The following is a 26,372-nucleotide window of genomic DNA, read 5'->3' as shown; positions in this document are numbered from 1 at the left end:
TTTAACGTTCCTTAAAAAGAACTTTTATTTTGAAACTTACAACATTCCTTAACCGGAAGCACGCTTTTTGCCAAGTTGCTGGGGGCAAATAAAATGGTCATAACGGTCTTGCATATGAATAATGTAAATGTTATTTTTCTGTAATATGTTAGGGATGAGTGTGAGAAAGACAAAACGTCTTTTCTCGAGCTCTTCTCTTTACCGTTTGGCGCGCAAACAAATGAGCACAAGCGGTCAAATAAAGAGGGTCTCGATCGAAGGAAACATTGGTACGTTTTGTTTGTTTATATAAGTTATATTTTTACATTATTAATGCCTATACTTGTGGTAATGAGGTACGTAATGCAATTTAGAGGAAAAAAAATAGTTCATGACTGTGCTTGAGTTGTGTGTAAATTTGTCTGGAATTTATTGTTACCAATGTTTTGGTAACATAAAGCCTTTTTTACCCTGCTAATAAAGTCTCTTGTGTGTCTTCTGAATCTCAAGCGGTCGGGAAGTCAACATTTGCCAGACTGTTACAGAACACAGAACAGGACTGGGAAGTGATCGCAGAGCCCGTCAGCAAATGGCAAAATGTGGAACAAACCAACCAGGTCAGTGTAATAGACTAGTCATAGACAAACAAAGTGATAGTTCACCCCAAAAATGAAAATACTGTCATTAATTACTCAACCTCGTGTCGTTCCAAACCCGTAAGACTTTCGTTAATCTTCAGAACACAAATGAAGATCTTTTTGATGAAATCTGAGAGATTTCTGTCCCTCCATTGACAGCTACGCAACTACCACTTTGACGCTTCAAAACTTTCATAAAGAGATCATAAAACTAATCCATATGAATTGAGCAGTTTAGTCCAAATTTTCTGAAGAGACACGATCACTTTTATATGATGAACAGATTTGATTTAGGCTTTTTATTCACATATAAACATTCATCAACTCACATCCGTTGTGGTCAACAGAAGCTCAAGCATGTTTGACGTGTGAGAACCAATGAGGTTCATTCTTGTGTTACGCAGCACGTTTGAGCTTCAGCAAGAACCAATGAGGTTCATTCTTGTGTTACGCAGCACGTTTGAGCTTCAGCAAGAACCAATGAGGTTCATTCTCACTTATCAAGCAGTTTCAGTTGAGCTTCTGTTTATGTCATAAGAGAAGAGATGCTGCCAGAGGGAGGGGGGGGGAATATATTTTGATACAAGATTAGGAGGTACATGAATAAAACAAAGAATGATGTGCACAGATGAATCATCTATAATACTACGATATTCCATAAAAAAAAAAAAAAAAAAAAAATGACAATGTTCCAGAGAATAAATTGTCTATTTTGATTTGAGTGACCTTAGAGTATGTTTGTGCACACCTATTGTTTTATTTCTTTAAAATAAGTGCCACTTTGATATTCTTCAATCTAATGAAGTGAGGCCTTCATCCAAATACCTTTTGGGACGATTGTTTATCGTGTGCTTTGTCTTGTTTTCTGTGTAGCAGAGCGAACACTGTCCTCAGCCGTCAACCAGTAACCTGTTACAGATGATGTATCATGATCCCAAACGCTGGTCCTACACTTTCCAGACCTTCTCCTGCATGAGTCGCTTGCGCTCGCATCTTCAGCCGCTTTCTGCCGGATCCAGGAAGTCCTCGGGCTCGCCGGTGCGTGTGTACGAGCGCTCCGTCTACAGTGACAGGTGATGAAACTACACTTTTCATCGAGAGTGTCAGTTAAAAATTTATTTTATTACAGAAGTATCCTAAACTCCACAAAAAAATCCTAAACACTGTCTTAACTTTAGGGCAACCCCAATGGTGTCCTAACTTCAAAATTATTTTGAAAGCCAACTGTAACTTAGTGTCAGTTAAAAATTCATATTTTCTGGCAATATTGATAATTAACTTTTTTTTTTTTATTGATACTTTTCAGAAATTACATTACTTCTTTTGATGGTCAGTGACCATTGGTCTTTTTAAATAAGATAAAGTATTGTTCCTGTTATTAAATGCTAGAAAAGGACCATTTAGATTCTTAAAGGAGAACTCCGGTCAAAAGTAGTCGATTGCCGAGTTCACGCGCATAGGTTTAGTTACCTATGATCACGCGCGTGAACTCGGCAATCGACTACTTTGGACTTCAACTGAAAAACAGGATGTAAACAGGTATTTGCGCTGGCTTAAATAACATCATTTTTATACATATCTTCCACATCTACTGCAGTCAGATCCACTCGTGTTCACTCAGAAGGAATCACTCACATTTTCTGTGCACTTGTAATGACACATCAAGGATGTTAAGAGGCTAAAAGCAGGTTTAGTACTTGCCCTATTGAAGTCAACAGGGTGCAAATTTTAAAAATAGAATAACTCGGTGTAGGCAACACCGATTTTTGTAGTTGTTCTCTGTATTGACAGCACTCCAAATGTACAATAAAATGAGCTCAATGTTAAAATTGACCGGAGTTCTCCTTTAAGAGTATGTATTAAGGTAGTAATATACTTTAAAAGATTATATACTTAAGTGTGAACTGGATGTAATATTTTTTGAACACGAAGTTATAGTTTAATGTATATTAAATGCTGAACTTTAGTGTTTTTTGAGCCACTTAAGTACATCTTTATAGGTAATTTCTTCTGTTATCTATTAAATATGGTTTAAGTGCACTACTGAATGTGCTGACAAGCATTTATGGTAAACTAAAATATACTTTCGTGTCATTTCTATTGAACTTTGACACCAATCTATTTAAAATATTTGTAATACTAATTACACATGTGTATAGTTGCATAAAATATATGAACTTTAAATGCAATATTGAATAAAACACTAAAGTTAAAATTATAATCAAGTACTTTACATGTGCTTTTGTATGTTAGTTGACATCAAAATAAGTGTACTTTATTAAAACAATGATTTAAGTTGTACTTTAAAGTGAAACTTTTAACTTGACATGATTACAAAGTGTGTTAAGAAACTCTTTAAGTGCATTTAAGTGGCCTTTTATTTAATTGATATTATCTGCAAGTACAGATTTTTAAAATATATACTTTTAAGATTTGATGTACAAGTGCACATTCAATACAGTTAAGCACAATTCTTTTTGTCAAAGGTATATTATGATTAAATATGTTGATTGTCACCATGTTCAGTGTGTATGTCCTCCTCTCTCAGGTACATCTTTGCTTTAAACATGTTTGAGCTCGGCTGTATAAACTCAACAGAGTGGGCAGTGTATCAGGATTGGCACTCGTTTCTGGTGGAGCAGTTTGGGCAGCGAGTTCAGCTGGAAGGCATCATATATCTCCGAGCATCTCCACAGGTCTGCACTGCTTTCATCAGCTCACGGTGATGATGATGATGATGGTCAAACATGCTGTTTACGATTGTTCCAGTCATGGATGCTGATTGGTCCATGCAGTGTTCAGGTCGTGCTAAAGTGTACAATATAGGATGTGTCTGAAACTTGATCAGTCAGCGAGTTCACATTCACAGAGTTCAGGGTTATTAGAATTAACTCAATTAAAACCATATGTGACACTGGACCACAAAACCAGTCACATGGGTCAATTTTTTGAAATTGAGATTTATACATCATATGAAAGTTGAATAAAAAAGCTTTCCATTGATGTGTGGTTTGTTAGGACAGGACAATTTGAACATCTGGAATCTGAGGATGCAAATAAATCTGAACATTGAGAAAATCTCCTTTAAAGTTGTTCATTTATGTTGGCGATTGTGCTGCATTCACTCACAAAAATAATATTTTTATATATTTACGGTAGAAAATGTACAAAATATCTTCATGGAACATGATCTTTACTTAATATCCTCATGATTTTTGGCATAAAAATCGATCATTTTGACCCATACAATGTATTTTTGGCTATTGCCACAAATATACCCGTGCGACATGTGACTGGTTTACATCATGGTCAGCAAAGGATAATTTTTTTTTTTTTTAAGCATTCAGATGAAGGAATGTAGATCGATTGTGATGTAAACATGTGACTTGTTTCCTTCCATCATTTTTTCAGCTCTCGGACACAACAGTGACTCAAAACACCTGTTGGCCAGAAATCAAGCTTAGTTTACATGTCAGAAACATCTAATTTTATTATTACATAAACGTGTCTTGAGTGGTCTGTAAGTTGCTTCAGAGATACGTGACTTCAAAATGAATAAATGTGAAGTTAATGGACTTGTTAGAATGAGTAAGTTTCTGAATGTGAAGGTTGTGTTGTGCAGATCTGCATGGAGAGGTTAGGCAGAAGAGGTCGAGTGGAGGAACAGGGAATTCAGCTCGACTACCTCGAGAAACTCCACACTCGACATGAAGACTGGCTCATCCACAAGACCACAAAGTGAGTAGGGAGGGACGTATTGATATGAAGTGTTGATATATCGATGCTGACGTCGAGTATCGATCCTCAAAACAAAAAAATCGATACTACAGTGTGTGTGTTTTTTTACCAGTGATTTTGTTTATTTGACAAGAAATGTAATGCATTGAATTGGATGAATAACCTATGTTAGTGATGTGTACCTTCTCTGATGTGTAGTGTATGACAGTAGTTAGCCTATTGTTCAAAAGCTTGGGGATAGTAAGATTTGTCTTGAAATTAATTATTTTATTTAGCAAAGACACATTCAATTGATCAGAAGTGACAGTAAAGACATTTATAATTTTACCAAAGATTGTTTAAAAAAAAAAATGCTGCTCTTTTGAACTTTTTAATCATAAACAAATGCTGAAAACAACTAAAATATGAAGCAGCTCAACTGTTACATAATCACATATAACTGTTAATAATCGAAATGTTTCTTAAGCAGCAAATCATATTAGAATGATTTCTGAAGGATCATGTGACACTGAAGACTGGAGTGATCACAGGATAGAAATTATGATTATATATTCAAATGGGAACCGGTTATTTAAAATTTTAATAATTTCACTGTTTTTACTGTATTTTTAACAAATAAATACCTTGTGAGCAGAAGAGACTTAAAAAAAAAAAAATCTTACAAACCCCAAACTTGAATGTTAGTGTGTGTATTGCATTCTTTCCAATCTGAATTTTTACTGATATATGAATGTTGCTGATTCTAAATAATATTTTGTACACCGAACAGCCACCTTTTTTGTATTTCTATAGCGGTTTATACGATACAGATTTTCAAAGCAGCTTTACAACAGGAAAATGATGATCAATGATGCAAACAGAGTTCAGTTCTGCTGTAAATCAGCTCTAAAAGACAACAGTATTGTATTAGTGCTCTTCTTTCTTCACACAGGGTTCATTTCGAGCACCTGGCGAACGTGCCTGTGTTGGTACTAGATGCGGAAGTGGAGTTTGAGAAGGACCTGAAAGTGCAGGACGATCTCTTAACAAAGGTAAGCCTTCCTCAGGAAAAAGACCTCATTTTTAGCATTATTAGATTTTTAGTGCATTTTCTCATTTTTAAGTTGCTTTGAAAAGTGTCTGCTTATTGAATAAATATAAATGTCCTTAAATGTTTTATTTGTTTTATTTATATATATATATATATATATATATATATATATATATATATATATATATATATATATATATATATATATATATATATATGAAGACTGATATATATATATATATATATATATATATATTAGGGTGCATCAAAAAACACAATTCTTGAATTTTGATATGGCTGGGTGCTAAAAGTGTTCCAATATATGTAGAAACAACACATGCAAAATATTTTTCCTGTACATGATGATTTAGGGGTGCCACCGCACATCTGTTTTTGTTGGATAAAGTGGTTAACAGTGCTCAATGGAGATCATGGAGATCTGAGGTAAACAATACTACAGCTCAAGAAAACTGAGGTGATCTTTCTGTTTGAGGTGATCTTTCTGTGTTGGGTATGTATTATTACATATTACTATCATATCTGTAGTTGTGTCTTTGTATACTTTGTATACTCATAAGTCATTTAAGTCATATTTACAGGTATTACATCTAGCTAACGTTAGCTAGCAACCGTTTGCTATCTATGTTAGCTAAGCTATTAAGCTTAACATCAACAGTATTCTAGAGTGGACAATGTCATATTCAGAGTATACAGTGGGGAGAACAAGTATTTGATACACTGCCGATGTTGCAGATTTTCCTACTTAAGAGGTCTGTAATTTTTTATCATAGGTACTCTTCAACTGTGAGAGATGGAATCTAAAACAAAAATCCAGAAAATCACGTATGATTTTAAAAAAATTAATTAGCATTTTATTACATGACATAAGTATTTGATCACCTACCAACCAGTAAGAATTCCGGCTCTCACAGACCTGTTAGTTTTTCTTTAAGAAGCCCTCCTGTTCTCCACTCATTACCTGTATTAACTGCACCTGTTTGAACTCGTTACCTGTATAAAAGACACCTGTCCACACACTCAATCAAACAGACTCCAACCTCTCCAGAATGGCTAAGACCAGAGAGCTGTGTAAGGACATCGGGGATAAAACTATAGACCTGCACAAGGCTGAGACGGGCTACAGGACAATAGGCAAGCAGCTTGGTGAGAAGGCAACAACTGTTGGCGCAATTATTAGAAAATGGAAGAAGTTCAAGATGACGGTCAATCTCCCTCGGTCTGGGGCACCATGCAAGATCTCACCTCGTGGGGCATCAATGATCATGAGGAAGGTAAGGGATCAGCCCAGAACTACACGACAGGACCTGGTCAATGACCAGAAGAGAGCTGGAACCACAGTCTCAAATAAAACCATTAGTAAAACACTACGCCGTCATGGATTAAAATCCTGCAGCGCACACAAGGTTCCCCTGCTCAAGCCAGCGCATGTCCAGGCCCGTCTGAAGTTTGCCAATGACCATCTGGATGATCCAGAGGAGGAATGGGAGAAGGTCATGTGGTCTGATGAGACAAAAATAGAGCTTTTTGGTCTAAACTCCACTCGCCGTGTTTGGAGGAAGAAGAAGGATGAGTACCACCCCAAGAACACCATCACAACCGTGAAGCATGGGGGTGGTAGCATCATGCTTTGGGGATGCTTTTCTGCAAAGGGGACAGGACGACTGCACCGTACTGAGGGGAGGATGGATGGGGCCATGTATCGCGAGATCTTGGCCAACAACCTCCTTCCCTCAGTAAGAGCATTGAAGATGGGTCGTGGCTGGGTCTTCCAGCATGACAACGACCCGAAAGACACAGCCAGGGCAACTAAGGAGTGGCTCCGTAAGAAGCATCTCAAGGTCCTGGAGTGGCCTAGCCAGTCTCCAGACCTGAACCCAATAGAAAATCTTTGGAGGGAGCTGAAAGTCCGTATTGCCCAGCGACAGCCCCGAAACCTGAAGGATCTGGAGAAGGTCTGTATGGAGGAGTGGGCCAAAACCCCTGCTGCAGTGTGTGCAAACCTGGTCAAGAACTGCAGGAAACGTATGATCTCTGTAACTGCAAACAAAGGTTTCTGGACCAAAAATTAAGTTCTGCTTTTCTGATGTATCAAATACTTATGTCATGCAATAAAATGCAAATTAATTACTTAAAAATCATACAATGTGATTTTCTGGATTTTTGCTTTTTGCCTCTACATGCTTTGTAAGAGGGAAAACCTTAAAAATCTGCAGTGTATCAAATACTTGTTCTCCCCACTGTAGATGTCTCATGTGTATTGAGAGTAGCATTGTAGTTGTTACAGTAAATTAACAGGGTAAGGCCACGTGAACATGTCCCATTGACCTCCATTCATTTTGTCTATATAGGACAAATGAATGGACAATCTTGAAAGTTGAATTCTGAGAAATGCCCAAGTTGCCCAAAGCGCAAACAAACAACTTTTACTTTGATAACCCTATAGAACATGTTACTGTATAAAAGGTCACTGTACTCAACATTTCCAGGTCAACCTTTTGGGAATTAGACAAAAAATTGCACATTTTTCGTAATTTCGCCAAAGTTCATGTGTTAGGTGGCACCCCTAAATCTCAATGAAATTCCTCAAAACTTTGCAAAAGTCATTTTTATGTTAATTGGAACAAAATGCAATGCCAGCCAAATTGATATTTTGAAATTAAAATTTCCCATTCAAATTTGATGCACCCTAATATATATATATATATAATTTTTTTTTTTTTTTTCTATTTCTGTATATGTTGACACTTTGGAAACCTTTTTCTGCCACAGAATAAATACAAAAGGCGATTGTGCAAATTTCCTCGCAAAAAAAAAGTAAGAGGAAAAAAGATATAACTTGCAATTGTGAGGAAAAAAAGTCTGTAAATATCTGTATCAAAAGTCATGATTCCCTTTCTTATTCCATGATTATAACAAAAAAGCCTGAATTGAGAGATAAAAAGACACAATTACCTTTTTAATTGTTTTATTCCGTGGCGGAAACGAGCTTCAATATGACACGCATCACACAAGCAACGTATTGAGTTTATATTTTCTCCTGATCTAGATCAGACAGTTTTTCAGTGATTTATAAACGGCCTCGTGGGACCGAAGCCCAAGGATTGTTTAGCATGGACCATTTCTCTTTAGGACAGAAACGTCCAACTGAGGATCGCAGAACTAATGTTCTTTCTGCAGAAGACATTCGTCTCTAATGTGGTTTTCTCAATGTTTACACAGAGTAAGTTGGTTGATGTTGGAGTAGGGCACAGAAATAACACATGACCAATAATGGCTTACCGTCATTGCAGTAATACGCCAGTAATGAAAACTGTACTGTGACATTATACATGTTATGTTTTATAACCTATAACCAGTTTAAGACCATACTGATATAAGTAGGATATTTCTTGTAATATGGTTAGTTGTTTTTAATTCTTAACTTATTTCAGTAAAGTTACATAGCTTAATGTGTCGGAATAAAGTGGATTTCACTTCATTTCTGCCATGTGTGAAAGATATGAATGTGAAAAGTAGACACTTTATTATTTTTGTGTAAAAAAAAAAACATTTATTTATTTCTGTGTGCTGCAATACCAAAACATGTTCAAATAAACATATCAAAATCTTTTTTTTTTTTTTTATAATTTCCCCTAAAGCTCAAATAACACAGTTAAAAAAGTATGCCATTCATCAAAATACACACATTTGTTGATGAGGTAACCTGGATGTGATCAGTTTGCAGTTTTCACTTTCTTCTTCTTGGTTTTAGCCACCTGAGGCAGAGGCATTTTAAAAGCAGTCCTATAAACAGAAGAACACAAGAGTGTTTGTTAAAGGTTGCCGAAACCACATGTTCTCTATTAGACACGTTTCAAAGCGATGTTGAAAAGACTCACTCGCATGTCGTGCAGATTGGACTGAAGTTACAGAATACTGGTGAACAAAAGGGAGGAAAAGATGCAAAGCATGTTAAAAGATAACCCTGCTATGAAGGATCTTTAGGTTCAAGTTAATAAAAACATTTTCCAAAGGTCTATTTCTTGTGTCCGCAGCATCAAGTGACACGTCTTGATATCAGAGACCATATTAACATTACAGTTTTCCGACTGTAAACATGAGCAGTGAATGTTAATGTGATCTCCCTCAATTAAAGATTTCCATTTCAGTGCACGGTTTCTACAAAAATAAATTATTGATGATAATCAGAATGATTTCTGAAGGATCATATGAATAAATACTGGAGTAAAGATGCTGAAAATTCAGCTTTGATCACAGGAATACATTTCATTTTAAATAGGAAACATTTCTTTTAAATTGTAATACTTGCTCAACACAAGCACAGACACAAGAGACTGAAATAGAGATGCACAATATCGGCCACCATGTCAGACGATATGTGACCCTGGACCACAAAACCAGTCACATGGGTCACATTTTTGAAATTGAGATTTATACATCACCTGGATTGATGTATGGTTTGTTAGGATAGGACAATATTTGCTCGAGATACAACTATTAGAAAATCTGGAATCTGAGGGTGCAAAAAAAAAATCGAAACATTGAGAAAATCTCCTTTAGTTGCCACAAATATACCCGTGCGACATGTGACTGGGTTTGTGATCCAGGGTCACATGTTCATTTTTAATGTTATCAGCTCACTAAGAAAATTTGGCCAATACATTAAAGTCGATAAATAATGTATTATTTCCTTCAGCTGAGACACTTCAGATGTGCACTGTTCAACATTATGGTTTTGAATTTCTTGAAATATGATTGAAATCACTAAAATACAGTTCAGTGCAACATGTACAGTGCAAGTCTGTCATATCGGCTACATAATATTATAATGAGAACGTTATAATTTTGTGCTTGGGACATGGCTTTTAATGATGAGACTTTTGTTTTTATAATCAGGCTCTCAAACATGATATAAAAATTTGGATTTAGATTTATCAGCCAATATATTGGTTATCGGCTTTCAAATATGTGACCCTGGATCACAAAACCAGTCACATGTTGCACGGGTATATGTGTGACAATAGCCAACAATACATTGTATGGGTCAAAATTATCGATTTTTCTTTCATGCCAAATAAATACCATAAATATATAAAACATTTATTTCTGTGAGTGAATGCTGCACAATCGCCAATATAAATGAACAACTTTAAAGGAGATTTTCTCAATGTTTTGATTTTTTTGCACCCTCAGATTCCAGATTTTCAAATAGTTGTATCTCAACCAAATATCATCCTATCCTAGCTTATTTATTCAGCTTTCATGTGATCTCAATTTAAAAAAATTTACCCGTATGACTTTTGTGGTTCAGGGTCACATACAAAGAATTATCAGGTTTGACCAAAATGTTCATATCTGTGCATCTCTAGTCTGAAACAAGCCTAAACCCACCAATGACTCAAACATGTGTTTCTCCAAACCAATAATAAGCAATAAAGTGTAATGAAAACGTACTTGACAGGCACACTGAACAGACGTAGCCGATCTCGATAAGGTTGCGGTGGCAGAAGCAGGCGGCCCTGTAGTCCACGTGCACCGGAGGAGGCAACAACAGCTGAGAGCGCTGCTCTGCGTCTGGCAGAAACACCCACTGACACACCACACAACATGAGAACGTTCACAACACTGAATAACCGGCTACCATATGATGAACGTGTGAATATCTCACCAGCAAATACTGTGCCAGAGCAATCTTCTGAGGGATTCGGAGATACAAGCCTCCGGTAATGTCACAAGCCTGTTGAAAAACACACTCAATCAAATCAAATAATTCAGCACTGTTGAAAACACTCAGAAACACTCAGCTTGACTTCAGTGTGTGCAATGCATGCTTTTCATCAGAAAAACTCAATGAGCAATCATTAATGCATTTGCAAATCTGTGCAAGACTCATGAATTTTGTTCAAACAAATAACAATATAATAAATAGTGGTAACAAAATTGCTTCCGCTTCATGTCCTTGAAATAGTCGGTAGAAATTTGGACCATTAAAGGGATATTTCACCCAAAAATTCAAATTCTCTCATTGTTTACTCGCCCTCATGACATCTCCAAGGTTTATGACTATTTCTTCAGATAAACGCAAACAAAGATTTTAAGTAGGGCTGCACAATATACCGAAATATCACAAATGTATATGTTACCGGCAAAGTGTGAAATCCCGGTATTGTATAGAATGCCTGATGGTTTTTGGCAAAAATACATTACCTAATTCTATACATCACCTAGGCATTCTATAGAATGCCGGATTACACACTTTGCCGGTAACATATATATCGCGAGCTTGCAACAATTGCGGTCATGAACAAAAGACGAAGAGAAAATCACTCACTGCTCTTGGCTGAATAACTTTTGTATCTTTAATAAGAATCAGGATATATTTCATTCATACAGTGAAAACTAAGCAGAGTTTTATTTTTACATTTGATTATTCAGTTTCTGTTGTTAAATAACCCTAATGTAGGATCACCTGAAATCCTGTGGTTTACACTGATGTTAAAATAGCACTTCTTACGCGACAGTAAAACACTGATGTTCACTGTCAGAAGTTTAGGGATGTTTTCTCGTCACAAAAAGAAAGTGAAACACATGTAGGTTATATCATTTTAAATATATTTGAAAGATAATTTAAGTTTATTGTACACACTTTAAGCATTATCGTATTGAATATCGCATTATTTAATGAGTTATCGCATATCGCATTTTTCTTCAATGTCGTGCAGCCCTAATTTTTAGGTAGGTGTGTATTTTTAACTACTATGATGTACCATAATGATAATATAGATGATATGATATGATATATGATATAGTTTAAAACATGATTTTGATTTCTGTGTGTAGTTTTTCAAATGTGAAACCAATATCCAATGACATTATATATGGACTCACAGACTCAGAAAATCTTCCTTTGTGTTTATACATCAGGGATGAGTTTAAATATATAAATATATAAATATATATTTATACATGAGGGTGAGTAAATGAGAGAATAAAAATTTTTGGGTGGAATATCCCTTTAAGTCTAGATACATATTTATTTCTTCATGCTGTCTGAACGATCATTTGCAGCATTATTCGAATCTTTATCACTTTGCTTCACATTGATGTATCGTGTGGTATTATCATCATCATCTGTAGCTTTCTTAATAAAATAAATGATATTTACTGTGTAGTTTAAAAACGACATCAATAAAAGCAAGCAAGTAGCCTTAAACACTGCGATCAAACAAAATACCTGTTGCAATAGTCCTGAGTCGGTGTCCAACACACAGGCATCAATCAGGATATTCTTTATGAACAGGGAATAATGGAAGCATATGCATATCAATACCAGAAGAAAACATAATTCACATGTAAAGATGCTCGTTCAGTTGTTACCCTCACCTTCTTCTGCGCTGCAAAGATCATATTCATGAAGTTCATGTACTGTAATGTAGAATCCTCGGCCGCTTTAATGACCTGAGATCACAATCAGAGTGTGTTAATGCAGTTATAGAGCTAAACACTGTTATATATTCTGGTAAAGCTGAAGAAGAGCTCACCAGAATCCTTGATTTCATGTCCTGTCCAGCTGGAAGTAAAACACACGAGAATTCACTCCAAATATTAATTGCACACAATAAAAATAATGAGATCTATTTAATTAAAGCGTTAGGAAATCTTAATTTCACATTGCTTTATAGAACTATCGCTCTGATATATGAATCATATGTGCTTGGTTTTCATTGCACTGTGGAAGAGATGATGACAGCGTGTTTACCTTGCACTTCCTTCGAGACTCGATGAATGTCTGAGAGTTGAAAATTAATGAAAATTGGGAGTGTGTAGTAGAAGTGTGCATATCATATCTTATTCACAAAACTCTCTTTAGGTCTAAAGTGAAATAAACAGGATGGTCAGTAGAGGATACAGCACAGAGCTCTGGAGAGAGAGACGGCCAGCAGCGAGTCTGTCTGATTCCCACACACTTCTGCTGTTAAGAGGGAAATAAACACAGTTATGCTCGAGTAGTATCACCCAGAATACACTGCAAATTAAATATGGTATTAGATAATAGGCTAAATGCATCAAACCAATCAGCACAAGAAAAACATTTCTCAAAACAAATCATTTAGTTCTGTTAATCTGTATAAAAACAATACAATCTTTAAATAACTTACTTCTGTCCATGAGTTTCTTAATCTCTTCTGCAAAGAGATCATTGGTCGCGGACAGAAGCTCATATTTGCCGTCAGTACTTCCGGATATTTCATCCCCTGGTTTCCACTGTTTACTGGGATATAGGAAGTGGCTTGATGACAAAAAAAGAGTTTAGTTTTAGTGTATGTTTGTAAACTATGGCCTGGTTTCACAGACAGGGCTTAGACTAAGCCAGGATTAGAACTTACTTTAATTAGAGCATTTAAGTAGCGTTAAAAAAATCTTGAGGCACTGACATATTTTAGGATATTTTAGTGTGTGTGTGTGTGTGTGTGTGTGTGTGTGTGTAAATAATGTATAGTTGAGATGAGCAGGTTAACTATAAATGATCAGTTAATTGTCTACCTTTCATGATACAGGTTTGCGATGATGGCTAGTTTGTTGGTTCTTGACATTACTAAATGTGCATTTGCCAGGACCATTAAAGCGTCCAGACATGTTGAAAGAGTGAACTGAAAGAAAGGAGGAAAAAGTTCATTTTAATGGGCAAAATCATGAAACCGTTATGAATCAGGGTCATAACCCCATTCAATGAAGTAAAACCACACATTACCTTCGGCTCTCGTTGAGCTTGCTGACCCCACCAGACTGGGTTGACATCCAGCACCAGAACCAGAATATTAATTTCGTCTTCTGCAAACATTATCATTTTCATATATCACTCGAGTCATCATGTTTTACATGTCTATAAGAGCATCACAGCTCATGCGTTTTCAAAATTAAGATTCTTCCACCTATTTTTATGAAAAGTTGCTTTCTTGTTAACATTTCAAAAACATATTTTTTTAACGATTTACAAACCTGATGCCATTGCTGCGATTCCTATATCTCTACATCACTATAAACGGTATTTCATTGATATTTTGATCCGATATGTAAACATTTGTGCCGTTCGGACGTCTTCTTCTGTGTATTCACTGTTAGGATGCGAACTAAATTAGCAGGTGCACAGCGCCACTTCCTGTGCGGGAGCGGGAAACATTCCATGCGTTTTATTATTTATTTGTTAATTATTTTTTTTAGTATTTTTTATTTATCTACTAATTCTTCCATTCATTCATTCAGTTTTACATCGCATTAGTAGCGTATAAATAAATACATGCTGTCTTGCTCCAGTCCTGTAGGGGGCACATCAATGGTGGTGCGCCATCTGTCTTAAAATAAGGGAAGAGACGAAGAAGAAAGTGCACACTTGTTCACTGTGTAACGTTGCTAATTTGAAGGAAATACAGTAAATATAAAATAAACATTAATCTGTTGGCAAAGTCGCTAATCTAAAAAAAGTAAAATAAACATTTTTCTGTTGACTAGGTCAGAATATTCCGTCGTGTCAGTGTGAGTGTGTCATGAGGGAACATTGCATCAGCGAAGCGTCGTAAGAAAGAGAATTAAACTGTAAATCGCTCCTGAAACACATTTCTGAGCACTTTTCTTTAATATGGAAGAAAGAGGTGAGTTTTGAGAACGTAGTTATTAAAACCAATGCAGTGATGCTACATGCTATCTTGTTAGCAGCTGTGTTCTAATCATCTTCCAGTTTATGAGTTATGTATAATGTTATGTTCTTCATTCTGTGATGTTGTAAAAGGCTTCTGACAGATTTTACACATATAGAAAACATATAGAGAAAGCGTTTATGGGAATAAGAAGATTTGCTCTTCGTTCAGCTGGATATTATTATTATTACTGTATTCATTTATTTCAGGACAAGTATCACACATGTATTGATGATGATGTTTGGAGTTATGCTACGATTGTGTGTTATGAAAGCTACATTTTTATTAGGTCCTTTATTTATGTTTGGATATTCCTTTGTTTTATTCACTCACCTTTAATACATGACAGTAGTTGTTGTTATTGCAATTTTTTAAAGGATATATTAATAAATATTAATAATTGTAATTTTAAATAAGTACATTAAATAGTTTAATAATTAATTAGCTCTAGATTCTGAATATAAATAACATCAAATTACACAAAAATTTGTAACACTTTACAATAAGGTTTCGTGCATTAGCCATCTGAACTAAAAATTAGCAATATCATTTTTTATTAATGTTAATTAACAAAATAAAATTGTTCTTAGTTTGTTCATACTGTTAACAAAGTAAACTTTACTGTAAAGTGTAAAAATTGGACAGAAATAAAACTCAGAATCTTCAGAATGGGAGTTTAATGTTGTTTATTTGCAAGCCCAAAACTAAGGTGAATCAACAAACGTGTTTCCTCGCAGAACTGGTGGAGTATTTCCGAGCGCAGATCCGAGAAGACCCAGACGTGGCTTCAGCGGTGGCTGCGATACGATCCCTGCTGGAGTTCCTGAAGAGAGATCAGAGTGAGTGTGCTCTGCGTGTGTGTGTGTGTGTGTGTGTGTGTGGGTTGTGGACATGAACCGATGCTTGTCCTCCTCCTGCAGGCGAGACTATCCTGGGCCTGAGGGAGAACATGACGCAGGCCATCCATCGGCTCCAGGAGACGGACTCATCGGTGGCCGTGTCGTCAGGAGGAGAGCTGTTCCTGCGCTTCATCAGTCTGACCTCACTGGAGCATCCGGTCAGTTCAGCAGAGACGAGAGAGAGCATGTGCTGGAGCAGATCGGAGCAGTAGTGCAGAACTAACCCTGTAAAGCCTGACAGAGAAAATAATTAGTGCTGTCAAAGTGATTAATCACATCTAACATAAAAGTTTGTAAATGTATAATATATATGTGTGTAAATATACTACACACACACACACACACACACACACACATACATACATACATACCAGGGTTTTTCCTGCATAGAGAATTATGAGGCGGCCGCCTCCGTCAAATTTCGTGCCGCCTCCTGCTCTCGACAAAACTCGGACAGACAGTCATGGTCAGATACACTTTTTCCACCGTGACGGTTCTTTTGCGGTTACCGCATGTGTCCATTCTCAGTCAAACCATATAGTGCTGCTGCTGCGCGCGGATAAGTAATAAAAACATTCCATTCCAATTAATCGAGGGTGGATGACAGATAAATAATTTTGTGTTGAGTTTGTTGAAAGACACGGAACTCTCATCACGGTAAAACGCAATGAACGTGCATCACTCTACTTTCGTTTTCCTGAATGCCATCAAGATTGAAACCGAGACTGATTTCATAACAGTTCAATAAACAAATAGTTAAAATTAAGTCACTTACATTTTAGACGCAATGACTGTTTTTGTTCTGTTTCAGCAGCGAAAATAATTCCAAACAAAGATCACAGCAGAACAACCGCAACACTCACAGCAACACTTCAGCCATGTTTCATCACTGAATGATTCAGCGTTTTGAACGAATCGGTTGAGTCAAAGATTCAATTACCTATTCATAAACTGCCTCATTCGTAATGAATCAGCCTTTTGAACGAATCGTTTGAATGAATGACTCAATGACTCGCTCATTAAGACGGTCGCCTGCCGCCTCCTACTGGTGTTTTAGTTTCATAAAGTATCATTCTTTTCAACATTCCTTATTTGTATATTCAAAAATATTTAAAATAATCTAATTTAATAAAGTTATACTTTTTCCAATGTAAATTATTTAATTTGATTGGAAACAGCCTAATGCCTTATTTTAATTGAATGTATTGATTAAATTTAAGAATTTGAAATGAAAGATGGAGCAAACATTTAATAAAATAAAACCTTATAAAGGTACAAAAAATTATTCTGTTTTCAAACAGTGATGTAATGAAACATTGACAATTTAAGTTTGAATGGAGTAAAGCCTCTGTTAAGGATATTAAGGAAATGTAATTTTGCCAAAAGAAGAACTTTTATTTTAAATAAATGTTCATTTATAATTAGCCAACTTCAGTGTGATATGTAGCCATATTATCATGCTTAACACTGAAAATTTGAATAATTATAATGTGGTGATCAGATGCAGATATCTAAATCAAAGAATATGGGCGGTTTGCGGGTGGATTTTTTTATTTTTAACAGTGGATTTGGGTGACTCAAAGTGCACCAGATTAATGAATTTATCTTTAAAATATACAAAAATTTCTTTCGGGGGGGCATGCCCCCGGACCCCCCTAGGGGTACAGGCCCCACCCACAAAAATAATGCCGAAAAACACATTAGGCTATATGATGATCTATGAAAAATAACATTTAATTATTTAACATTAACATTATTAACATTTGTTATTATTAAAATACATTATTAGGATTTTACCACCTCCGCCTCATTTTGCGCCAGGAAAAACCCTGCATACATACATACATACACACACACACACACACACACATATAAATATGTATATATATACACACATATATATATATACAAACTTTTATGTTAGATGCTATTAATCACGATTAATTCATTTGACAGCACTAGAAATAATAATAAGAAAAATATAAATTTTTTTAGGAAATTAAACAGTTTATTGAACCTTTAAACAGAAAAGTTTGCATGTGTGTTTAATGCTTTGAAACATCAGGCTTTTATGGCTCTGATAAAGTGAGGATACGAAGCTCAAACTCGAGGAAAAAACACCTTAATTTAATTAAAAAATATACACTTTTCTTCAGCCGCTGATAAATCTGTGGCCAAAAACTAAGATGAAATTCTGTGAGGCTTGAAAAGTAAATCAGTGAAATATTTATAACACTAGCAGATGTAAAATGCATATAAATATCAGTCGTCACTTTATATCTGACAATAATATGTCTTAGTAAGATTATATTTAAATGCTGAGTTTTATGATCAAAGCGCTGTATTTTTAAAACATAATGCAATGCAATACAATGAGGATTGAGAGATGAACAAATAACCCTTCCTCAAAAGCCTGATGATCATATCTGAGACTCACATTTGAACATTTTCTAAAAAATGATAAATGATAAGTTGAAATATTACTAACAATATCAAAGTTATACATATGTTTACTTTATAATAATCAGATTTCACTTTAAAAACTTTCTTTACACTAAAAGGCCTTTTACTTGCTGAAAAAGTCTAAACTATCAATCAGACGACAGAAGGAGTGTAGAGGCCTTTAGAGATGTGCATATTGAATATGATATAGCAGGCTCTATAGGGATTATCCTTCACGGTTCAACGTTTTGAAAGTGACGACTAAACAGTATATGCTGCAATTATGTGCTCGTCAAAAAAATTCTACTCGCTTATGAAATTAATTTTTTTTTAAGTTGTTTCATTAATGCTCTTAAAACGCTGTTATTATTTGCTCAGTTTTGTGTTCTGTCACAGTGTGATTGACCTTGTGATGTTCGCTTTGTGTCGCAGGATCTCTCACAGTGTAAGAATGTGATGATAGAGAGAGGTGAACTTTTCCTGAAGAAAATATCCCTCTCTAGAGGCAAAGTGGGTAAACTGTGCCACACCTTCATCAAAGACGGAGCCGTAAGTACAGTCGTTCCTAAAATACATCATGTGTGACCCTGGATCACAAAACCAGTCACATGTCGCACGGGTATATCTGTGGCAATAGCCAACAATACATTGTATGGGTCAAAATTATCCATTTTTCTTGTATGCCAAAAATCATTAGGATATTAAGTAAAGATCATGTTCCATGAAGATATTTTGTAAATTTCCTACTGTAAATATATAAAACATGTATTTCTGTGAGTGAATGCAGCACAATCGCCAACATAAATGAACAACTTTAAAGGGGATTTCTCAATGTTTCAATTTTTTTGCACCCTCAGATTCCAGATTTTCAATAGTTGTATCTCGGCCAAATATTGTCATATCCTAACAAAACATACATCAATGGAAAGCTTATTTATTCAGATTTCATATGATGTTTAAATCTAAATTTAAAAAAATTGGTTTTGTGGTCCAGGGTCACATTTGTCATTATTTTGGACACTCTCTCATATCTGCCTTCCATTTGCAGAAAATCCTCACACACTCGTCATCGCGAGTGGTGTTAAAGGTTCTGGAAAATGCTGCAGCTGATAACAAACGTTTTACAGTATATGTCACTGAATCACAGCCGGATTCGGCAGGGTGAGTCTTCATCTCTGGCTGACAACACGCTCGCAGTGGGAAGTTCGGATCATTTTACTGACTCGATCTTTGAATCTCATTCATCAAAATGAACGAATCGAAAACATTTCATTCATTTCAGCAGAATGTATTTAAAATGTTACATGTTAGCCAAATTCCCCAAACACATCAAATATTGATTGCATTTAGAATAAGAATTCCTTGCAATGCAAGGAAAAGGGCAAATTATAAGAAACAGTAAAGATTAATTAATTTATCTGAGTCTTCAGGCTATGCAGTCTGTTAGTTTACCTCACCTCCCGAAGCCGTTCGTTCATCCCGTGACATCCTCATAAACTGAGCTATGCTGTCTGTAGTACCAGATACAGAACTGATTAGTTCACGTTTCGAGTCTATCGACTTCAGGTTCGAGTCATTCGTTCATCACGTGACAGAAGAACGAAAGACTCAGAGAGATCTAGTGAACGGCTAGTGAGTGGGTTGTTTGAGTGTTAACGGAAGCCCTGTATTGCATAATTAGTCTAGTTAAGAGTCAGATTTGTTACTTGGTGATATACAGTATATGGACGCAAAAGTTGTGTCTGAAATGACATACTACGCACTTATACACTGTATTACATCATCCGGGGGTTTAAAATGCAGTTCTGTTTCACTTCTCGGACTAGTTATACTACAAAACCGCATAGCACAGTGCACAAGTATGCGAATTGGGTCGCACCTGAAGACCCCGATTTTCTAAGATCCCATATAAAATAATTTATTCATTTCAAACTATCAAATCATGTGCATGCTTAATGGCCGTATTACGGGTGATATACTAAGAATGTTTGCACAAATATGTTGGGCACACCCACATTTAACAGAGGCATTTTGTAATTGCACCAAAAGAAACCAAGCCATTTGGTGTACATTAGATATATATATACACACATATACACTGGTGCTTGAAAGGTTGTGAACCTCTTGCAGAACGTGCAAAATGTTATTTTTTATTTAGGACTGTCCTGGATAAGATATTATTTGTAAAAGATGTTTACATATAGTCTACAAGTCAAAAAAAAAAGCTGAATTTATCAAATGAACCCTTGATTCTTAATACTGTGTGTTGTTCCCTGGATGATCCGTGACTGTTTTCCAGCATCTTTTGCATATTTGAACCCTTTCCAGCAGTGACTGTGATTTTGAGATTCATCTTTTCACACAGGACAACTGAGGGACTCAAACAGGGCACATGGGCACATACACTTTTGAACATTTTTATAAATTCAGCAATTTTTTTCCCGTCTTGTGGACTATTTAAAACATCTTTTATGTGGAATATCTTATTCATGACGGTATTAAATATAAATTGTTAATTTTGCACAGATTTCACAAAGGGTTCACAAACTTTCAAGCACCACTGTGTGTGTGTATATATTAGGGGTGGTTAATCTGTCTGATTTCCCGATTCGATTCGATTACGATTATTGAAGTCCCGATTCGATTACAGTCGATTTTCGATTATTAACGATTTTCGATTAGCGATTATTGATTTTCCAGTTCACAACAGTAAACAAAAATACACTAAGTGATTGCAGTATTAAAAAAAGTCAGCTGCTGAATTACTTAACTCTTTTATTGAGTAACAACTCAAAGCACTTTCTGTGTCGTGTAGTTATAACTTCAGAATTATTTGTATGTAGCTTATGTTCTGTAGAACACAGAAATGAATACATCACATTGTGTTGTGACTCATCAAGTTGAACCAAACTAGCTTTTAATACAATGTTGGTATGAGCCACCACAGTATTTTACAAATATAAAAAATAACACAAAGTGAAAATAAAGTGGCATTTTGGCGTTAATATTGAAACGACAGTTACCATGGTGAATACACAATACTAACAAGAACTGTTAATGAAACATGGAAACTGCTCCTGGTGAATAGAATGAAAATCATGCCTGCATGCAAATCCTTCTCAGCTAACACACGACGTACCAGTAACGTGATTTATTGGTATTTTACTTTTATTTCATGACTTACTAATTTACAACGTAACAACGTTGCATGCTCGTAGTTTCCTTTGCACTTTGCACTATACAGTGAAGCGATACACGGCGCGCCCCTCCGCATTTGCGCGTGCAATTGAAGAGTGTGCGCTACGAGTACAGTATAACGGCTGACAGGACAGGAACGTCCGTTTTTCTGAGGTGAAATACTTTTTATTTCAGCGTACACATACGTCACTGCCTGGTAGTTCCTATACTGTGCTGGGTTTTCTGAAGTAGTTGTGATTCGCCTCTCATAACATAACATGCTCTAAATGCACGCAGAGTGGATTTTTTTTTTATTTTTTTTTAATAAAAAATCGATTTTTGAAAATTTGATAATCGATTCATACTCGTCCATAACATACTCGCGATTAATCAATAATCGATTTTTTTCACCACCCCTAGTATATATGTATATATATTGCTATAAAAGCATGTGTGTATTTGTACATTGTTTATATAGTTTATGATACAATCATTTATGGATGTTTTTTCCTATTGTCTCTTAGTGAACTTATGGCTCAAAAACTACGCCAACTCAATATACCCGTCACAATCGTGCTTGATGCTGCAGTCGGGTAAGTGTCTTAGTTTTGTCTTTACATCAAAGCTGTCATAGATCCTCACTGATTTCATTCTTGTACGACTCTGCCACGTGTTTGTGTGTGATTGCAGGTACATCATGGAGAAGGTGGACCTGGTAATCGTGGGCGCTGAGGGCGTTGTGGAGAGTGGCGGAGTTATAAACAAGGTCAGAAATACACACACACTTGTAGTCTTGATGTTCGCAGTTGTACTGAAGGCGAGACACTACTGGGAAATCCATCTTATGCAACGCAGAAGTAAACCGTTTCTGTGAATGTGTGAGACTTCATAATCACTAACAGGAAAACAACTAGAAGAATAACAAAGTGCAGTAAACGGTAAAACTGTTTGCACTACAAGTCAGTGCGTTTATAATTGCGACAATACATTCAAACATCATGGTAAGAAACACCAGTCTAATGTATCAAGCAGAGCAAGGAGCCGGTTTGGACAGCTTGTTTACCTTTACACATTCAATTTACAAACGCCCGCGCCGCTCTTACATTGCGTTTTTACTACATCATTGTCGTGTAAATGTACCCTAAAACAACTGTTTTGTATAACAAGTTTTCTGAAATGTTGTGTAAATAAATATGCAAATGAGCCATCATCTAATTAAATATGCACTCATTTGCATACACTTCCAGAACATAAAACCTGAACATTGGATAAAAACAAGTTCACAATTCTACTCGCTTGATTTTGTTGACGTGTATCCAAAACTCCATAAATCAGAAAACACTGTCAACAGACAATAACAAATCATGTTGTTTAGCAATAACATATCATAAACTGTCAGTACCCCTGTGTAAAAACCTTCTGAATGTAGACCGGAATAAAGCTGTAATGTTTATTGTGTTTAAGAACTGTTAAAGTGGAAATTTCTGACTGAAAATAATTGAGAAATCAGCCTTTAAGGATATGTATTTTAAAGGTATCTACAGATGCAAATAGATAGTCTAATAAATGTCTCATGTTTTTTTTTTTTTTTCACTACTCTGAAAGACGACGTGCTACAAAAGAAAAAAAAGGCCAAAATCTCAAAATTGACCAGTGCCTAATAAAACAACATTTTTTTGCCTATAGTGTCTTGCCTTAAAACAAAATGCATTTATTTCTTACCATTCATTCCTTAGATTGTTCAAATTATTCATTCATTCATGTCCTAGATTGGCACCTATCAGATGGCTGTGTGTTCGAAGGCGCACAACAAACCATTTTATGTGGTGGCAGAAAGTTTTAAGTTTGTGCGACTCTACCCTCTGAACCAGCAAGACGTACCCGACAGATTCAAGGTAACGCTGCGTTCACGCCATGTCGTAATTACGAGATGACAATATGTGACATTGAAGCCGTTCACGTCCTCGGACTGAGAATTATTCCTTTCTATGTTATCAACACCTAAAATGAATCTGCAGTGGTCACATGGTACAAGTATGAGCTCTCAGAAAACTCCCAGTTTACAAGCTGTAATTCCGAGTTCTACGAGGACATGAACGCTTTTAACTAGTTGGAATCTCGTAATTACGACACACCTTAAAGGAGTAGTTCACTTTCAAATGAATTCCATGATTTACTCGCGCTCAAGCCATCCTAGTTGTGTATGACATTCTTCTTTCAGACGGATACAATCTGAGTTATATTAAAAAATATCCTGGCTCTTCCAAGCTTTATAATGGCAGTGGATCGCAACCAACAGAGTGAAGCTCAAAAAACGTGCATCTATCATCATCGTCATAAACATTTTTTAATGTTTAATAAAGGCCTTCTGAAGCAAAGCCATGCGTTTGTGTAAGAAAAATATTAATATTTTTACTTTATAAAGTAAAATAACTAGCTTCCGGACAAACGAACATACGGATTCGGTTTAAAGGGATATTTCACCGCTGGAAAGATGAATGTGTATTTAAATTGGGTCATTTATGCAGTAGAAATATGAAATTATTTTAGAAGTTGGTGCCTTCTAGACTGAGAAAAGCCAGATAATGTATTTTTGGATCATGTGGATGAAAGACTACAACTCCCAGAATGCACTTGCTTCGCTGCCCTACGAGGACACTCCCAAGCCACGCCTACCGGTTACAGAGGGCAGTGTGGGAGAAATGATACAGCTAGGCTACTAGTCGACTCGAAACCAAAGAGTATAGAAGTAACAAGAGGCGAAACTCCGTTGCAGTTTTGACAACAGCCACTAGGTGGCGCTTCGGTAGCGCGGCCGCCATTTTGGACTGAACCAACGACTTTACCGTTAGCACAACTACCAAAGAGTATAGAAGTAACAAGAGGCGAAACTCAATAGAACGTTCCATTGCAACAAACTCCCCCATGCGCAGAGCTGCAGCTCCGCCATCTTGGACTGAACGCAACACAGCTGTCATAGAATTGAACGATACCGGGTTCAAATTCAAAAGCGGTTAAATGAACTAAAAAAGTAGTTTATAGTTTTTAATATCTCTAGAGCAGACATCCCATGTCTCCCGGAAGAACCGGGAGTCTCCCGCATATTGATAGCGGCTTTCTGATGCCCGCAAATTAGCTAAAACCACCCGGAATCTAGAGCGAGCGAGCAAGAGCGTGCAGCTCCAAACCGTAGAGCACACGGCAGAAAGGGTGAGGGAGCGAGATATCAACATATCAACCTAAAATGTGGAACACAACTTGTTCAGATTTTTTGCTTTCATTTTCTTGCAGTTCTAGAGTAAAATATATTTTGTATAAAATATAAATAATTATATTTTTTAAATTTGTACATTTTAATAAACTCAAACTTATATAACTTTTTTCTATTTCACTTTCATAATTTATTTCACTTCAACAATAATCTGACAAATTAAAACAAGACCAACCATATGTCTAAATTCCAAAGCATTCTTGAATTACAACCATTTAAGTTTGGATAGTGATTTTCATGTTTATGCGAAAAAAAGGTGACAGGTAAAGGGTTAATTTCGTGATAACAATGAATTAATAAAGCGGTCATTTGCCAGGTTAGGTGTTCATATATCTCTGAAAGTATGCGATTTAAAAAGCCCATTTCGAGTCTTGACAATTTCGACCAAATACATTAGCAAACTGTTACTGCGGTTATGGGATAGCTTACATTAACGTTACTTTACCTGTTATCGTTGACGTTAGCTCACTTTAAAGTTCATAAAACCTTTTCTACTTTACCTCTCTGGATCTTTAGGGAATCTATGAGATGCTAGTTGATTGGTTGTACACTGGTAAGTTGTTGCAGTTGATGGCAGAACACTGTTTTCTTTGTTTCCAATTATTTCCAGACATATTGTTAATGCTGTACAGTAGTTGTGCTAACGGTAAAGTCGTTGGTTCAGTCCAAAATGGCGGCCGCGCTACCGAAGCGCCACCTAGTGGCTGTTGTCAAAACTGCAACGGAGTTTCGCCTCTTGTTACTTCTATACTCTTTGGCTTAATGCTAATCATTGAAGTATGCCTTGAAGTGTAAAGCGCAACTTGTACGAGTAATGCGACATACTGCTGATATTCACGCTACGCCACGATGCACTACGCTACTTCTGACGTCATAAGTTGCGCTTTATACGCAAGTAGACTCGCTTTTGGCCATCTGTCCGGAAGCTAGAATTACACAAAGGCATGGCTTTGCTTCAGAAGGCCTTTTATTATTTATTATTAACCCCAGGAGCCGTGTGAGCTTCACTCTGTTGGTTGCGATCCACTGCTATTATAAAGCGTTGAAGAAAGGACATTTTTGAATATAACTCAAAGATTATATTTGTCTGAAAGAAGAATGTCATGTACACCTAGGATGGCTTGAGGGTGAGTAAATCATGGGCTAATTTTCATTTTAGTTTAAACACAGAGTTCCACTCATTATACATAAATAGGTCCATAATATCTCTTTCTGCGTGTTTCAGTATAAAGCAGATATCCTGAAAACAGTGGACCTCAGCCAGGAGCACCCGCTGATCGACTACACCCCCCCGTCCCTCATCACGCTGCTCTTCACTGACCTCGGGGTGCTGACGCCCTCCGCCGTCAGCGACGAGCTCATCAAGCTATACCTGTGATCAGCACTCTTCAGATTTCAGTCATCGCTCAAGTGTAAAGATTTCAGATGCACCGAAAACTGAAAGATCCTGGATTTAAGATTAAATTATCTGGTTGAAATGAT

At 36.2% G+C, this 26,372-nt stretch overlaps 3 protein-coding genes across 8 annotated transcripts; 2 read left to right on the top strand and 1 right to left on the bottom strand.

Annotated features, from left to right (window-relative positions):
* The first annotated feature begins 6 nt into the window (after positions 1 to 6).
* Positions 7 to 11,339, top strand: dguok (deoxyguanosine kinase). Of its 3 annotated transcripts, XR_014030245.1 has the most exons (8): positions 7 to 269; positions 490 to 596; positions 1,491 to 1,690; positions 3,166 to 3,313; positions 4,240 to 4,355; positions 5,287 to 5,386; positions 5,757 to 5,896; positions 8,453 to 8,536. XR_014030245.1 is itself a non-coding variant. In XM_081366327.1 (7 exons), the coding sequence occupies exons 1-7, from the start codon at positions 128 to 130 to the stop codon at positions 8,477 to 8,479; spliced, it is 840 nt and encodes a 279-aa protein (XP_081222453.1). In that variant the 5' UTR covers positions 7 to 127; the 3' UTR covers positions 8,480 to 9,016. The 3 variants fall into 3 exon arrangements, 2 of the variants coding, with proteins under 2 accessions (XP_081222453.1, XP_081222454.1); XM_081366327.1 differs by lacking the exon at positions 5,757 to 5,896 and having other exon boundaries at positions 8,453 to 9,016; XM_081366328.1 differs by lacking the exons at positions 5,757 to 5,896; positions 8,453 to 8,536 and adding an exon at positions 10,868 to 11,339 and having other exon boundaries at positions 32 to 269.
* On the bottom strand, positions 2,979 to 14,572 carry gtf2h3 (general transcription factor IIH, polypeptide 3; the record flags this gene model as incomplete). Of its 3 annotated transcripts, XM_081366326.1 has the most annotated exons (14): positions 2,979 to 3,425; positions 9,092 to 9,189; positions 9,285 to 9,321; positions 10,861 to 10,996; positions 11,075 to 11,143; positions 12,641 to 12,694; positions 12,790 to 12,864; positions 12,948 to 12,976; positions 13,166 to 13,195; positions 13,316 to 13,378; positions 13,566 to 13,696; positions 13,951 to 14,057; positions 14,159 to 14,238; positions 14,407 to 14,534. In XM_081366326.1, the coding sequence occupies 13 exons, from the start codon at positions 14,414 to 14,416 to the stop codon at positions 9,120 to 9,122; spliced, it is 891 nt and encodes a 296-aa protein (XP_081222452.1). In that variant the 3' UTR covers positions 2,979 to 3,425; positions 9,092 to 9,119. The 3 variants fall into 3 exon arrangements, with proteins under 3 accessions (XP_081222452.1, XP_081222451.1, XP_081222450.1); XM_081366325.1 differs by lacking the exon at positions 2,979 to 3,425 and having other exon boundaries at positions 8,939 to 9,189; positions 14,407 to 14,572; XM_081366324.1 differs by lacking the exons at positions 2,979 to 3,425; positions 14,407 to 14,534 and having other exon boundaries at positions 8,939 to 9,189; positions 14,159 to 14,254.
* A 155-nt stretch (positions 14,573 to 14,727) lies between these two features.
* eif2b1 (eukaryotic translation initiation factor 2B, subunit 1 alpha) lies at positions 14,728 to 26,372 on the top strand. 2 transcript variants are annotated; one of them, XM_081366319.1, is made up of 10 exons: positions 14,728 to 14,836; positions 14,917 to 15,056; positions 15,839 to 15,940; positions 16,022 to 16,158; positions 18,875 to 18,991; positions 19,491 to 19,603; positions 22,144 to 22,212; positions 22,310 to 22,385; positions 23,389 to 23,514; positions 26,116 to 26,372. In XM_081366319.1, exons 2-10 carry the CDS (start codon positions 15,044 to 15,046, stop codon positions 26,266 to 26,268), a joined length of 906 nt encoding a protein of 301 aa, XP_081222445.1. In that variant the 5' UTR covers positions 14,728 to 14,836; positions 14,917 to 15,043; the 3' UTR covers positions 26,269 to 26,372. The 2 variants fall into 2 exon arrangements, with proteins under 2 accessions (XP_081222445.1, XP_081222446.1); XM_081366320.1 differs by having other exon boundaries at positions 14,732 to 14,808.

This window comes from Scardinius erythrophthalmus (genome assembly GCF_964197995.2).
Source record: "Scardinius erythrophthalmus genome assembly, chromosome: 5".
Taxonomy (NCBI): Eukaryota; Metazoa; Chordata; class Actinopteri; order Cypriniformes; family Leuciscidae; genus Scardinius; species Scardinius erythrophthalmus.
Note: the sequence above shows the minus strand (reverse complement) of the source record. Positions and strands in the feature narration are given on the sequence as shown.

Coding starts and splice junctions, on each gene's coding strand:
- dguok (XM_081366327.1), top strand. CDS start 128: ATGTTATTTTTCTGTAATATGTTAGGGATGAGTGTGAGAAAGACAAAA. Junction 597..1,490: donor ATGTGGAACAAACCAACCAG/GTCAGTGTAATA, acceptor TTTTCTGTGTAG/CAGAGCGAACACTGTCCTCA. Junction 4,356..5,286: donor CTCATCCACAAGACCACAAA/GTGAGTAGGGAG, acceptor TTCTTCACACAG/GGTTCATTTCGAGCACCTGG.
- eif2b1 (XM_081366319.1), top strand. Junction 16,159..18,874: donor TGACCTCACTGGAGCATCCG/GTCAGTTCAGCA, acceptor TTTGTGTCGCAG/GATCTCTCACAGTGTAAGAA. Junction 18,992..19,490: donor CCTTCATCAAAGACGGAGCC/GTAAGTACAGTC, acceptor TTCCATTTGCAG/AAAATCCTCACACACTCGTC.